Here is a 16,538-nt window from a genome sequence, read left to right as displayed (position 1 = left end):
TGATAGAGTGAAAGTTTCTCATGGAAAACAGGACTTTACCATAAGAGGGTCTCTCTCTATATTTTATGGCGAAAAATGATAAAAACCTCAATGAGCTGCCAGAATAAAAATAGATAACTGGAACATCTATTGTTGCAACATCTGGCATTTTTCCTGAGTTGGGTTGTTGCTGCCACGTCCAGATGAATGCAGAGCACCTGTCTGGAACATGCTGTTGAGGCAGGAATGGATCTCATGACTGTTATCAAAAGAAGAATATCTGTAGGTGTCACTGTGTCGGAAGAGCGCTTCAGTGATGAGGACGTCACCCAACGGTGTGTGGACATGGTTTACTGGAGTGTAGAGGTTGGAGAAATCTCCCTTTGTGAATACATGCTTGGGGACCTGGGCTCCGTTACTGCTTAGAGGGTGGGACACTATGGTCGAAGTCCTTAAGTCTACAGGCGTCTGGGGTACCGGAAAGAGCAGGGGCTCTGGAACTGCTTCTCTCCTCTTAAACTTCGTCATCATGTGACCTTGGGCAATTTTTTTTTGAGCTTTATTTGCTGCATCCGTAAAGAGATTAATAATACTTTTAAGATGTTGTTAGCATTTAATGAGATAACGTCTGTGGGACCTCAGTGTAGCGACTAGCACATAGTAAGTATTTGATAATGGTAGCTGTTATTTTTGATACTATGGGTATTAGTTACCATATGCAAATCATATAATAAATTGCCTCAATCAATTATAGTTCATTTCCCCTTCCTAAGCAACTTCAATGTTAAAAGAGAGAATAATGGCTATCTTCTTAGAACTCCTAAACTACATTGTTTTTCTCCCTGTTCAGGCTCTGGCCACTTTCTAACTTGCATTAAGATTATGCTTTGTGCATTGTTTGTACCCTTTGTAATGTGAGCACCTTGAGGGTGGGGCTGTATTTCTCATATCACTTGGCACACTGCCTTGCAGATAGTAGACACTCAAAAAATGTTAGAGTGAATCATAGAATGAATTATTGTAAGTGGTTCCCATTGCATGCATATTAGGCACCAACCAATGGCTCAGACCTTTAACTGGATGAGCCATCAGTCTGTTCTAGAAAGAACGATTCTTTCACGGGCTGAATCTGGAAGGGAAGTTGGGGGATGTGGATGTCGTCTGGACTCCAGTCATCCAAGCTCTTTGCCTGCCAGCTCTAGCCCACCTTTGGTGGTGGCATTTGGTTTCACGTTTCATGAGAACAAGGGCATCCTTCGTTGGATTCACTTTTTAATTTGTCAACATAAATGCTTGCTTTGAAAACTAAATTTTAGCGGCCAGCCCAGTGGCCGAGTGGTTAAGTTCACGCGCTCCACTCTGGCAGCCCAGGGTTTCACCAGATCGGATTCTGAATGAGGACATGGCGCCACTCATCAGGCCATGTTGAGGCGGCGTCCCACATGCCACAACTAGAAGGACCTGCAACTAAGATATACAACTATGTATTGGGGGGATTTGGGGAGATAAAGCAGGAAAAAACACCCAAACACTAAATTTTAAATTGGAAATAGGGGCAAATTAAGGTGCAGAGTATTCAGAATGACAGCAAATTTTCTGAGAAAGAAAAATAGAAGTTTCAGCAAGATTAACCAAAAATTGGTTTTCAGTGAACTTTAATTGATTGATATAATCTAATTAAAATAGGGAATTAAGTCATTCAGTTTCTTAGCTTTAAAGATAGAAGAAAGTGCTGTTATCTTTTCAAAGGAAGAACAGTAGATCTTCTGTAGCTCCTAAAACTTGATTTTGTTTTACTTGAAAATAGTAGAGAGACCAACAATCAATGGAGAACCATCCACAGACAGGACTTGCATGTATTCTAATGGATCATCATTCTCACTATCTCTCCACTCTTAAAACACGTCTTGGGCCAGTCTCAGTGGCCTAGTGGTTAAGTTCAGTGCACTCCACTTAGGTGGCTCTGGTTTGGTTCCTGGGCACGGACCTACACTGCTCTCTTAGTGGCCATGCTGTGCTGGCAGCCCACATACTAAAAAATAGAGGAAGATTGGCACAGATCTTAGCTCAGGGCCTATCTTCCTCACAATAAAATAAAATAAAATAATTTATTTTGAAATGATTTCACACATCAAGAAAAGTTGCAAGAATAGTAAAGTATTCCTGTATAATAAATCTAGGTTCACCAGTGCTTTATATTTTGCCATATTTGCTTTATCTCTTCCTCTTCGTTTTCCCTCATTATTTATTTTTTCTGAACCATTTTAGAGTAGGTTCCATATATGAGGCCTCTTTCCCTAAACCTTAATACTTCAATGTGCGTTCCTTGGTCTAATGATTCCTTAGAAGCAGGAAATTGCAGTTTTTTTTAGGTATTGCCAAATTCCCCTTCATCAGGGTTGTATCTGTTTATATGCCCACAGGCAACATGTGGGTGTGTCTGCGTCCCCACACTCTGCCACAAATGTATCGTCAAGCTTTTGAATTTTTTGCTATTCTGGTAGTTGAGAAATGGTATCTCAGTGTTAATTTACATTTATATTATTAAGAAGTTAAACATCTTTTCCTATGTTTAAGGGGTATTTTTAGATTTTTTTGTGAATACCTACTTTATGTCCTTTGATCACTTTTCATTGTACTTTCTTTTGTTATTTTTCTAGCTTTGCAATTGAGAGTTGAATTTATTTTTATTTTTTCATTTTTATTGACTTGGGTGTCTAAAGCTGTGTATCTCATAAATCCAGATATGTAGTATTTTCTATTTTCCCCAAGAGTTATGTAATAGGTTTTTTTTCAGGTGGAAGGGCTTTTTTAAAAAAATTATTTTGAATTTCTATTTTTTATTTATTGTGGTCAGAGAGTGCTGTTATAATACTTCTACTTTGTGAAAGTTACTAAGCTTTTCTTTGTGGCTTAATATTTGATCAATTTTGATGATTAGTCATATGCACTGAGAAGATTTATTCTGTATTATTAGTGTGTAAAGTTTGATATAGAGACAAAACACTCAACTGATAGGTTTTGTTTTTGAGTCTTCTATAGTCTTCGTTTTTAAAATCTACTTTACTTGTCTTATACTGACAGCAGGTTCTTCGTCTCCTACTATTAGGATGTGTCTCTGTTCATCCTTGCCTTCCTATAGTTTCTGCTTCACATATGTGGTATTGTTATGTTATGTGATGTATAGACAGAAAGACAGAAAAAAAGAATATTTTTAAGCAAGAAAGTGACATGATTAGATAAGAGTTTCAGAAAGATCTCTGAGGTGGCTAGGTTCTGGAAACGTCCAACCCCAGGCCAGTTTGGGGGTCCCTGGGACTTATTAGTTTTTCCTCTCTCAGAAAGACAGAAAGTATAATGGTGGTTCCCAGGGGCTGGAGGGAGGGCAGAAAGGGGACTTATTGTTTAATGGGTATAGAGTTTCAGTTTTGCAAGATAAAGAGTTCTGGAGATGGATGGAGGTGATGGTTGCCTAGGAATGTGAACGTACTAAATGTCACTGAGTTGTACAATTAAAAGTGGGTAAGACTGGAAGTTTTATGTTATGTGTATTTTACCACAATTAAAAATGATTTTTTTCTTAAAATAGACAATTAAAAAGTACTTAGAAGTATTAAGATGCTGCTATTGCGTGAATGTATAGCTGCCATGAATGTATGTGTGCTATGAATGTGTAGGTTTTTGTATGAATATAATTTTTATTTAACTGGAAAAATGTCCAGTATTGCATATGGTAGTTGCACATTTAGATTTTTGGAAACTGTCAGGCCATTTTCTGGAGTGGCTGTACCATTTTACATTCCCATCAGCAATGTATGGGTGATCCAGTTTTCCCGCATCTTTGTCAGCATTTGGTGTTGTCACTATTTTTTATTTTAGCCAGTCTAATAGGTATGTAATGACATTTCATCATGGTTTTAATTTGCATCTGCCTAGTTGCTAATGATGTTGAACGTCCTTTGTTTAATGATTTGCCATTTGTATATCTATTTGATGAAATGCCTCTTTATGTCTTTTGCCCATTTTTTTTTAATCATTGAATTTTGGAAGTACTTTATCTATTCTAGATTCTAGTCTTTTGTTGTATATGTGGTTTGCAAATGTTTTCTCCCTGTCTGAAGTTTGCCTTTTCATCCTCTTTTTCTTTTGTTAAAGATTGGCACCTGAGCTAACAACTGTTGCCAATCTTCTTTTTTTTTCTGCTTTTTCTCCCCAAATCCCCCCAGTACATAGTTGCATATTTTTTCAGTTGTGGGTCCTTCTACTTGTGGCATGTGGGATGCTGCCTCAGAGTGGCCTGATGGGCAGTACTACATCCATGCCCAGGATCCAAACAGGTGAAACCCTGGGCCGCCAAAGCCGAGAGCACAAACTCAACCATTCGGCCATGGGGCCAGCCCCTCTTTTCATCCTCTTAACAGAGTCTTTTGCAGAGCACAAGTTTTTAATTTCTATCAAGTCCAATTTATCAAATTTTTCTTTTATGAAATGTACCTCTGATGTCAAATCTAAGAACTCTTTACCCAGCTCAGATCTTGAAGATTTTCTTCTATATTATTTTCTAAAAGTTTTATAATTTTATCTTTTACAATTAAGTCTGTGGTCAATTTGAGTTAATTTTTATATAAGATGTGAGACTTAGGTTGAGGTTCATTTTATTTTTGCCGATGGATGTCCAATTACTCCAGCACCATTTGTTGAGAAGTCTGTCTTTCCTTTATTGAATTGCTTTTGCACTTTTGTCAACAATCAGTTGGGCACATGTGTGGGTCCTCTATTCTGTCCCATTGATCTGTGCATGCTAGGTCTTGAAGTTGGGTAGACAGATCCACTCACTTTATTCTTTTTCAAATAGTTTTAGCAATTTAGTTCCTTTGACTGATATAAGTATTATGTATATATTGAAGTTTTTCTATCTTCTTTCAATTATTTTCTCTGATCCTTTTATTTTTTTCTCTCCAATTTTTATTTCCTTATATGTTTTCCGGCCTTTCTTCAATTTACCTTATTATACTTTCATTAAAATCTTTTCCTTTTTACAACTTATAATTTATTCTTTATTCAATTTGTTTGAATTTCGTCAGTTTTCATTGCATTTTTTTTCCTGTTTTGTTGTTGTTGAGTTTGTTTTGGTCCATTTCTTAGTTTTAAAATTTCTGATTCTAGCTGTGTGTGCCCGTGTGTGTGTCTCCAAATGCTTGTTGAGGGTATTATTTCAGTTTGGAGCATGCTTTTATTATTTTATTTTGTTTAATGGTTGGTTATTTGGCAAGAAATTTTATCAACTGGGATGTAGGTATTTCCATTTTCATGTTTTTTTTTCCTACAGAAGTTTTATAGGGAGGTTAACTTTTTCCCTAGTCTTTGGCATTTCATGGGTTGGGTTAGCAGGTAAACAGCACCCTTTCCTGCCAGTTTCGTGAAGCACATAGTTTTAAATGGGTGATGATGGTGGTGAAGAGGGGCAGGAGGAAAGCTGGGATTCACCTGTCTGGTGTTTTTCTTTCCTGTCTGATGGGTCCTAAGTTCCCCCTCTTCCTTCTCTTCTCTCACTGCTGTGCTTTGGAGGGACACTGCCCACTCTCAGCTGGCATCCTTCTTTTATGGAAACGACCCCTGTGGGAGGCTTCCACTTTGAGTTTTGCTTGATTTTGGCTCCCTTTCCTGTGGCCAGTGCTGTTAACCGCTAGCTACTGACTTACGTTCATATTTGGGCACGCGCTTGTGCTTTTTCTTTCTGAAGATGATTTTGTCCATTTTGCCAATGGCCTGAGTTCCTTTCTCTCTCTCTTTTCTTTTCATGGAGTCTCCTAAACCTCCCTTTACCCTTCTCTCTGCACCCACAGGCTCATAGCAGCTGCTGTTGGACTTTTTCTTTTTTGACTTACAAATACTTTGAAGTTTGGCATATTCTCTACCTTCTAGTAATGCTGACAACATGGGTCACATGTGATTTAATTTGTGCTCCTTGATGACCTTATAGATTCTGGGGGCAGGATGTGTGGAGAGATGCAGATTCAAGTGGCTGCCATTGCCCTTCATACTCAGAAGCCTCTAGAATGGAATAATTTATTGACCCAAATGCATCGTAATCTCTATAAAACTTGTGTCATAATGGGATACTTGGGGAAAAATTGACATTGTAGTAAAACTGTAACTTACATAATAACTTTCTTTTTATAACCATGACAATAAAAATTCTTGGACTTGGATTATAGTTCTAAATAATCTTCTTTAAATAAGTGAAATAGGGGGACAGGCATAGAAATCATATGTTTCAACACTAGAAAAGATACTAATTATTGTATCGTATGGAATATCAGACCAGAAAGAAAAGTTAGAGAAAGTGTAATCTAACCCAATATGTCATTCTACAGATGAGGCTAAGAAAGGAAAAGTAATTTTCCCTTACTCTGAGAGTTGGTAGCAGGGATGGACCTGGAACCAAGTTCTCTTGGCTCCTTGCCCCTAGTGCTTCTTCCATTAAATGCCCCCAACTCTGGTTCAGACTTTGCTAGGTTAAGTATCATGATGACCCTTTTCCTGTTGAGACAGAAGAAATTAAATAACTTGCCTAAGATGTAGCAAAAGTAGGTATGAGGAAGACCAGGAGCCCTCTTCTGCAGCATTCATTTATTGTGCTGCACACGCTGCATAGACTGGCTGTCTGCCTTCCTTGCCTCTGCCTTCTCTTTCTTCAAATACTTAATGAACGCCTGAAATATTTCAGATCAAATTAAGGCAATGTAGTGTTCTCAACAGCATGCAGTTCATTTTAAAGCGGTGAACGTGGCCCTCCCTGATGGTGCACACAGGTGCGAGTTTACAGGTGTTACAAACAAAGGTTTATGGCACATCTAAGGCAGTGTGAATTCTTAGTCTAACTGAACCACCGACTCCCGCCTGCGTGAAGGGCAGTGTACTTGCCGGTGTAGTTTCCTGATTATTGACAAGAGGCTTATCTGTCAAATTCTTCTTTGGGTGCTCTTGAAATGTGTACCTCGTATATGCCAGGGTTGCCTCGTGTTGAATTTTCTTTGTGAGCGAAGGACAGAATGTTCTTCTCTGCTGCGCCAATAGCACTTTCCCATATACACTCAGGGAAAGCTTTTTCCCCTCTCGACAGGGCTCAAAAGTCTTGACTGGAGTACTTCAGAAATAGGCCTGGTTTATACTTTTATAAAAACAAGCAGAGTCTGGGTAATTCCTAGCTCGGAATTGCACTGATGATCTGAATTTTTCCTGGGCAAGTCGATGGAGTGTGCTACCAAAGGGCAAACGTGTCGCACTTGGATCGCCACTCAGTGAGGAGAAGGGGTGCAGCCCTCACTTGCTGAGGTGCAGGTGGCATCTGGTGAAAAGAGAGGCTGGTGTGCACAGGCCTGCAGAGGTGTGATATAGAGAAACAGAGCTCAGAATGCCTCCATGTCCTATATCCCACAGTCCTGCCTGGAAAGAAGTAGGATTTCCCATTTTTTTCTTGATGGAATATGCTGATAGTCCGTATGTACATTTGGCAGATACTTAAGGACATTTAGAAATGGTAATGGAAAAATCTTGAACCTGGAATTTGCATAGAACTCTGTCCTGAGCATGCTGTATTTATTAGCATACTTTGGAGTTTCCCCAGAGGAACCTCTGTACCTCATGTCCCTGGCTTCAAGAGACCCTACGCCCAACAGCCTGTGTGCACTGAGTTGGGAAGAGTCAGGTTTCTTCCTCCTGCTCAGGGTGGGCCCAGTGTGGAGGGGAGAGTTTGCCTTGTCCTGTGAAGGTCTCATCTTGGGTAAAATTCGCTTAACCAGCATGTGACAAGTGAAAAAGGGTGGAGCCTAGGAGTTTCTCCTCTCTCCCCCATACTACCACACACACCCATCCCTCTTTTTTCTGGGGTAAGAAAGAAAATGTAAAATGGACTTATATTTTGGTTCTAGAGCCTGTAAAGCAGTTCTTGCCACTTTTCTGGAAGTGTCTCTAACATTGGGCACTTTTTTCTCTTCTTTTCCTTAGCAGTGTTTTCCCTCAAGTGTAAAGTCATGGTTTAGAGCGCAGGCTGTGATACCAGATAGACTGGGGGCGGGGGGGCGGGGGTGGGGGGGAGGGAGGGCGTGGCATCTTATTAACATTCTCAGGGATGCAGTCTCCTCTTCTATAGAACGGAGATATAGAACTGTCCAGGTGGTTATGAGGATTCAGTGATGTAATACATAGTGATTAGCACATTGCCAGACACAGAGTAAGTTCTCAAAAAACAGCATCTATTATTATTCTAGCAGACGATCTTTATATAGTCCCTAGACTTGTGTTTGGCATTAGGTAACCAAAACCTGGTAGAAATGATTACGTTACTGATTTCAGCAGCTCATGAGGACCTTCAGACGAGCGCATCTAGGGAGGTTTGCCCAAGCTTTTACCTTTTCTTTCAACACCTGACCACATAGTCCGGCCCCAGGTGAGCAGCATGATTCCAACAAGGCACGGCATAGCCTGCAGCTGTTTCTTCCTGATGAGCCTATGCATATATGAAGTTTTACTGTAGAAAGCAAGAGACACATCCCAGTATATGGGACAAGACTTTTTCCAAGTTGTATTGCAATTGAATTAGGTAAGCATTTGCAAACTATCGTGTCGTGTACCCAGCCTGGCTCTCAGAGAGTTAACAGCCCAGTGTGAAGAGTGAGGTTGCTGCACACTGCGCCTTTAAACCTTATTTTTGTTTTGTATTTTAATTAAGACAAAATGTGAAAAGCAAATAGAAATAACATGTGGAGCTCTCTTGGACTCTCCCTTTGGCAATACCATTTGGGTGGTGACTTGGGTTTGAGTCTTGGCTCTGCCACCTGCTGACCCTGTGGCCTTGGGCAAACCCCCATCCTCCTTTGGGCCTCAGCTTCCCTCTCCATACAATGGGTTACTAATAGCTCCGTTAAAGGGTTAATATGAGAACTTAGTGGGGTAATTCACGTGAAGTACTTGCAACAGTGCTTCGTCGTACTTAGTTCAGTCTGTGTTTGTTATTATTTTTATCTTCTTTCAGCAGCGGAAAGGATTTTCTTTGGCGGCACCATGACTGATTAAGTGATTCTGAGTCAGGGGTGCCCAGCGTGGTGCCCGAGTGAGTCTTATTTTGGTACCGTAAGTCCAATATGACCTTGGGGGTGCTTGCAGAGAAAAACGCTATTTTTCTTTTTTTTTGACATGTGCTTTTCTCACCCTCTCGGTTTCAGTATTCGGGATTTCACACGGAAAGATCGGAATCCGATCACGACAGCCAGTGGGGCGGAAGCCCCCTGACCGACACGGCCTCCCCGCAGCTCCTGGACCCCGGCGACAGGCCGGGCTCGCAGCACGACGCCGCGTGCGCCTACAGGCAGTTCCCCGATCGCAGCTCCCTCTGCTACGGCTTTGCGCTCGACCATTCCAGGCTGGTGGAGGACAGGCACTTCCACACCCCGGCCTGCGAGGGAGGCCGGTGCGAGGCAGGCAGGTACTTCCTGGGAACGCCGCAGGCCGGGAGGGAGCCCTGGTGGGGCTCTCGCGCAGCCTTGCCCCTGACCAAGGCCTCCCCAGAAAGCAGAGAAGCCTACGAAAACAGCATGCCTCACATCGCTTCCGTGCACAGGCTCCACGGTAAGGGCCGCTGAGACGCCTCCTGCGCTCGCCGCAGGCCCCTTGAGCAGCTTTATAAAGTTCTAGGTGTGACACCGGCGTGACCGCCCAATGGGTCTGCTCCTTTGAATTGACAAATCAGAAACTCACACCAATGGGATTTTGAAAACCAAATCCACTCCTTTCAAGTGTATTAATTTTGCTAATGTTTGCCAAATGCGTTTATTTTTCCAGGCTAGTAAAAATGATTCCCATTTTTAACATCAAAAAAAGTATAGAAATTAAGTTCAAGTGAATTGTTAAGTCTATTGAACTTGTGTATCCATTTAAATTTCTTGGGTATTATTTTCTTCTGTATTCTCATGCTTCAAATGTGGACTTAAGTAGTTCTGGGCTCATTTAGCAGTGTTTCTCCATGAGGCCACTATTGGCATGTTGGGGAAGGCCAGTCTGTTTTGTTTTGTCTTTTGAAAAGACTGGCACCTGAGCTAACATCTGTTGCCAATCTTCTTTTTTCTTCTTCTTCTTCTCCGCCAAAGCCCCCAGTACGTAGTTGTATGTTCTAGCTGTGAGTGCCTCTGTCTGTGCCATGTGGGATGGTGCCATGTCCGTGCCCAGATCTGAACCGGTGAAACTCTGGGTGTAGAAGCAGAGGGTGTGAACTTAACCACTCGCCACTGGTGGCCCCGTGGCCCTTCTGATTTTTGGTCCATCACTAACATCACAGGATGTTTAACCTCTCTGGCCCTCTGGGCATTAAATGCCAGTAACTGTGCCTTTCCCCCATCATTATGATGACCCACCAGGTCCCCTGTGAGTAAAGGATGGAGGGATATGTAGAACCAACCCTCGGAGACGTTCACCTGGGGATTACTACATGGCTTTACAAACGCCTGGAAATGTGCTCTGCAGTTAAAAGCCTTCAGCGTTGGCAGTGCTCTTTGTTCATTTCAAAGTAACCTGGGCAAGGAGAGCCAATTCTGTCCATTCCTGACCAAATTCTTGAGTCCAGGCAGGTCTTTGAAACCCTCATTTCATTAGAAGTCAGTGACATTAAGAGTGATCCAACAGCCGCAATATTACTCTTCTTGCTGTGTCTTTAGGATGAGAAATATGTAGACAATGTTGTCCTTACCCATACAGTACTGGTCAGATACCACCGGGGCACTGACTGCCTTCGATGAATGATTTTAAGTTGTCTCTGATTTTGCTTTTTATTTTTCCGCTTTTACTCTGAGTTTCTCTAGTTTGGTAGACTGGTAATGGAAGCCCAGGGCAAAGGGCAATTGCTTGCCAAAGAATGGAGTGAAGTGAAAATCCTGGCTTAACCTACATCGTCTAGAAGAAAATGGGAGAAATAAAATCAGAAGAAAAGGGAAAAGGAAAGCAATGAGTGGTGTGATGCGGGGCTTCTCTGCTGCATTAAGCAGTTCATAGTTTTCGTGCGTCCCTTCCCATTTCTCTTCTCTCTTTTCATATTGACTTCAGACTGTTTTGAGAATAGTTTATTGAATATATTTTGGTTGAACTATTCCTCCATATTAGATCTCTCTCCTTGGTTCAGAACAAGTTGTTAGTAACATTTTAGATATTTATTTTTCACCTTATTTCAGAAATAGTCTAAGATTCTGGATCTACTATATGATTATGTGTCAAACTGAGATTTTGCCACTAGATTTGAGAAGACAATATTTATATTTTTGACTGGGACAAGATATATATATCCATGAACACATTTATACATATTGACTATATATATTTTTAACCCTCAAATAGTTTAAAAAATAACAGAGCTTTATTGTAATTCTACTGAAGATACATTTAGCAATATTAGCATTTTTAGGTAATTTATTTGTAATTGAGAAAATAGTCCAACCTATATTATCATCTTTCTCAAACCCAGTTGAAGTCATTTTCTAAGCATCAATTTAACATAATATTTTTCTAGAAAATAACATAAGCCAAATGCTATGCATTTTTCTTTTATGTATAGCCAGACAGGTCCAATGATGTGCATATGTGGAGAAGTATAAACACCCTTTTGCTAATTGGCATTCACAATCCACCAACAAGGTTTACCTTCTAAAAAACTCGTTATAAACTTCATCTGCACTTAAAAGCCGCTGAGAGCTATGAAGTCCGGTAGAGTCCTTTGACACTGTCATGTGAGCCTGTGTCTGTTTCAGATATTGGTGCATATATTAAAAGTGAAAGACATAAGATTCCTTTTAAAAAGAAACATGCTTACATTTTTGGGGGTGTATTTCGAGACTGCTTACTTTTTACTTTTTCTGATTTCTAGGGCGAGGTCACTGGGATGAAGATAGTGTGGTCAGTTCTCCAGACCCGGGGTCTGCCAGTGAATCAGGTGACCGATACCGCACTGAACAGTATCAAAGTAGCCCACACGAACCTAGCAAAATTGAAACTCTGATAAGAGCCACCCAGCAGATGATTAAAGAAGAAGAGAACAGATTGCAGCTGAGGAAAGCACCCCCAGACCAACTGGCTTCCATTAATGGAGCTGGGAAAAAACACTCCCTCTGTTTTGCAAACTACCAACAGCCCCCACCGACAGGCGAAGTCTGCCACGGCTCTGCGCTTGCCAACACTTCGCCATGTGACCACATCCAGCAGAGAGAGGGAAAGATGCTGAGCCCCCATGAAAATGACTATGACAACAGTCCCACCGCACTGTCTCGGATAAGTAGCCCCAATTCGGATCGCATTTCAAAATCCAGTTTGATCCTAGCTAAAGACTTTCTGCATTCGGATATGTCTCCTCATCAGACAGCAGGAGACCATCCTGCCGTCTCTCCAAACTGCTTTGGCTCTCACCGGCAGTATTTTGATAAGCATGCTTACACATTAACTGGGTATGCCCTGGAGCACTTATATGACAGCGAAACCATTAGAAACTATTCCTTGGGCTGTAATGGCTCACACTTTGATGTAACTTCCCATCTAAGAATGCAGCCAGACCCAGCACAAGGACACAAGGGAACATCTGTTATAATAACCAATGGAAGCTGATGTTTTTCTAAAATATTTTGTTCTTTAAGGAGCTCTGAAACATATTTATAATTTAATTCCCCATTACCAGCATTTACCATGCCACAGATTGTTAGAGAGGATAATTTAAGTTACTGGGTATTTGACATGTGTTCCTGTGAAATCAAAGAAAACAGCACTAGCATTCAGGGTTATACACAGATAAGGGAGCTAAAGTGAATATACAAATTGCCCCTCTAATTATATGGGAACCAGAATAGATGAATTTTGCGTTGAAAAATACTCGTGTGGCTTAAGTGAGCACATACACCACGTGAAAGGACTGACGGAGGACAACATTGCCTTGTGTCGATCCAGCAACCCTCATACACACAGACCGCCATCCACAAACTGCTGTGCACACTTTATATGCAGACATGCAGATGTATGCCATAAATACACCCCAAATGGGCAACTTTCCTTAACCGCAGCACGTTAAGCTTCCTAAATTTCCATTTCCAAAATAACTAAGACACAGAGAGATGCATCTTGTAAACTGGTCTCTTCTTTGTGGTTTCAACCAGCCAGCTCATTTGGTTCAAGCATAAATTAGGGAGATGGTTCTGGATGTGGTACAAGAATGAGTTTTCACCTGGTACCCATTAGAAGCAATCAGGAAGGGGTGATTTTTCACCTTACTTTGGAGTTAGACAAGGAACAGGATCACACTGACATAGCAATAAGGGTTTTTCTAAGTCAAAGCACTGAGATGTTGGGACACACATCAAAAACCTGGTGTGCTCAGTTGGAACTAGTTTAGTGGGGATAGAAAGGCCAGAGGCAGAAGGACATGGAATGATATCTCAAAACCAACAATTTAAGGCTCAGAATATATAATCAGCATATTTGGGGCTTATAAAACCACCCCAATAAAAAGTTCAAACCGATTCATCGAGAAAAAAGGCTAAGTGTAAAAAATAACTAAGGAAAACCAGTGAAGTGCTATATGACAGCAGTGTAAGTGTTTGAAAACATTTCAAAGCACAGATGTGCAAATGTGACAGCATGTGGAAAGCCTCAGGAGAGAGTCTGAGATAAAAGCTTGGGTTGATAGACAAGTGATTTAAAGCACAAGAGGAGTCCGCTGACTGAAGGAGCAGGCAAAGCGTTCATTTTCCTTATTGTTTGTAAACAACAAAAACTTGGTCTTAAGTTCATGTGATGCAGTACAAAGACCAGCAGACTAGATGCCAAGGTCTCTGCATTCCAGCTCTGACCTTGCCTGTGGCTTATTTAGGTGTGTCCCTCACGGCGCCTGGGCCCCAGTGTCTTTGTCTGTATGGCAGTCCTCCTGTCCTCTGGTTCTGTGGTTCATCGGTGCAGCAGAACTCAGCTTGTTAACCAGTTAACTCTCTACTGTGAGTTGTCAAGGCTGATCACCCTGGCTTTTCTGCACTCATACAGAGGTCCTGCTTTGGAATTCAAGCAAGTGCATGGGCTCTTTTAGACATGGATGGTTACAGTCAACTTTCTAGATTCAGACAAAATGTAGATGGTAGAAACTGCTGAGGGAGAAGAAAAATAAGTAAGAATTATTTAATGCACTATTCTCTAGGAATCAAAGCAAAGTGACGTAAGTGATTAGAGAGGGTTCATAGATAATATTTCCGAGGAGTCCCATGCCTGAAACTCTTACCATATTCAAGGAGGGGAATGTATTGGAAGAACTTGACTTGTAATTTTGAAGGCAGAACATGACATTGAACACTCAGGGATTAGTACTATATTTTCATCATTTCACACAGTTATTTGGCAGTCCATAGGTAGGTGACAATCTGAATGGGATAATCTCAGAGATGAATACTGGGTTGTTTGTATATGAGAAAAGAAATGAATTGTTTCTTGGGTGTGACAGAGCAACGTTTGTGCTGTAAATAGAAAAAGTTCAGGTAAGTGAGAAAGTTAGTGGTTATCATATATACTTTCAAAAAAGTTTGAAGAACAATAAAAACTAAACTTTGAACTATACAAGAAAAAGTATTCAATAATTTTGAGAAAAATATTTATGAGAAACCCCTGGAATATTTAAAATGGATTTTCAATCAATTTGCAATATGAAGTAACGTTTTAGGAATGCTAAAGTTTTTGCAAGATTCTGTAGATGGATAAATAGTTCAAAGACCCAACTATCTGAAGAACATGGTGTATTTTGGAAAGGAAATCTATACAGATGGGTTTTACTGGTGGATATACATTCTGCCGAAAATGTCAGGAACAGATGCTATAAATGAAATAGAATCTTAAGAATTAAGGAGAATGATGTGAAAGAAAAAATTATCACTAAAGAAATTTCAGTGGAATTTTTATATAAAAGATAGTTAATTGATGAAAGAAATAAGTTAATGAACTCTACAAATAGGGGAAATCAGAAAGAATAATGCTCTTTAAAATAGTGTGACCAGTATTTTTAAATGAAGGCAGAATTAACTAAATTACATCTTGATTAAAAATTTTGGTAGATCGGTCCAGTTTTAAATACATAACCCTTTATTTAATTTACATGTCAATAATTTATAGTAGCAGATTCATTACATATAATGCCTTACAGGCCCACGGTATTATATATCCAACATTTTTTTGCAATGTGGCGTGATTATTACAAAATGACCCAAAATAAGTCGACAATTTATGACAAACTTTGATATACACATAGATGTGTTAAAAGGTATTTATAATCTACACTATTTTGTTCTGTGCAGGAACCTATTTCCTCATAATGAAGATGTTAAATATGTCTTTTTAAAATATGGGATGTAAAATATGTATGTTCCCAATAACTTAATCAGTTAAAATTAAACTTAAATTGGCTTTCGTTTTAATCCTTGATTTCCACAACTTTGCTAAATGCTAAGAATCATGATACTTTGTTGAAATAGAGAAGTATGATTTTTATATCACCTTGGGGATTCATAAAAATGTGCTATATCCAATTACCAGTACAAAATGTAGCAATTCATTAGATGATACAAAGCTCATGCCTTCCGGTAATAGTAAGAGTATCTTTATTGCCCATTTTACCTGCCTGCCCTACCTAATTAAAAAATTTGGATGACCAAAGAAATAAAGGAATATTTCCCCAGTCTTCCTTGGGGAAATTATGTTAAAACTATTGTTGAGAATATACAGATTTGATGTATTATTTTTGGATGCATAATATTAATGTCACAATCACTACAGATCAGACGCTTGGGTGTGCTTTGCTCCACAAGTCTTTTGACAGACTATGCTGAACATAATGGGCTAGCTTTTCTAAACTGTAATCGCCTGATACAGGATAATATGGCACAGTGCTGATGTGACATTCAAATTGAGACAGAATGCAATAAATGATTTGCCTTCAGTGTTTATACAGAAAAACCACTTATTCTTTCTTGATTATATTTTATAGGGCCAGAATATTTCCATTGGGTACTATTCTTAATTCTCTCTACACCCCACTGCCACATGCTGCCTCTGGGCAAAGAATCCCACTTAAAATAAGCTTTAATAGGATATTTTAGAAAAGGATAATATGCTCCATTTTCTTTTCTTTTTTTAATGGGGGATGAGGATTGATTCAATAAAAGATCACTTGCAAAATATGCATAGATATTCTAAAATAAAACGCAAGGCTTTTTCCCCCCAAGACCTAGACCAAATAAGTTTGATAGAAGACACTACAGCTAAAGAGACATTCTGAATACAGATGTAATATTTTATGGTTCGCTCGCTCTCTCTTCTTCAAGAGCAGGATGTTACTAAGATATTCAGTGCAATTCTCTTAGTACTAGTAGCATTTGGAAGTGACTGAATAAATGGTGATATTTGGAAAACTGAGGATTTGGCCATTTTGGGGTCACCTTGCCCAGTGGAATAGCTTACACTTTAATATACTCTTCTTTATTTAAAAAGTTTGAATA

The 16,538-nt window shown here is 39.9% G+C and overlaps 1 protein-coding gene across 1 annotated transcript in view; it reads left to right on the top strand.

Moving 5' to 3' along the window:
• SIM1 (SIM bHLH transcription factor 1) overlaps positions 1-14,942 on the top strand; it is a 66,545-nt gene extending 51,603 nt beyond the window's left edge. Inside the window, exons 11-12 of the mRNA XM_070496422.1 lie at positions 9,207-9,609; positions 11,891-14,942. Coding sequence (XP_070352523.1) covers positions 9,207-9,609; positions 11,891-12,621 — 1,134 coding nt within the window. The 3' untranslated portion in view covers positions 12,622-14,942. The remainder of the gene's footprint in view (positions 1-9,206; positions 9,610-11,890) is intronic.
• Positions 14,943-16,538: the final 1,596 nt, after the last annotated feature.

The sequence above is a fragment of the Equus asinus genome, chromosome 24 (assembly GCF_041296235.1).
Source record: "Equus asinus isolate D_3611 breed Donkey chromosome 24, EquAss-T2T_v2, whole genome shotgun sequence".
NCBI lineage: Eukaryota > Metazoa > Chordata > Mammalia > Perissodactyla > Equidae > Equus > Equus asinus.
Note: the sequence above shows the minus strand (reverse complement) of the source record. Positions and strands in the feature narration are given on the sequence as shown.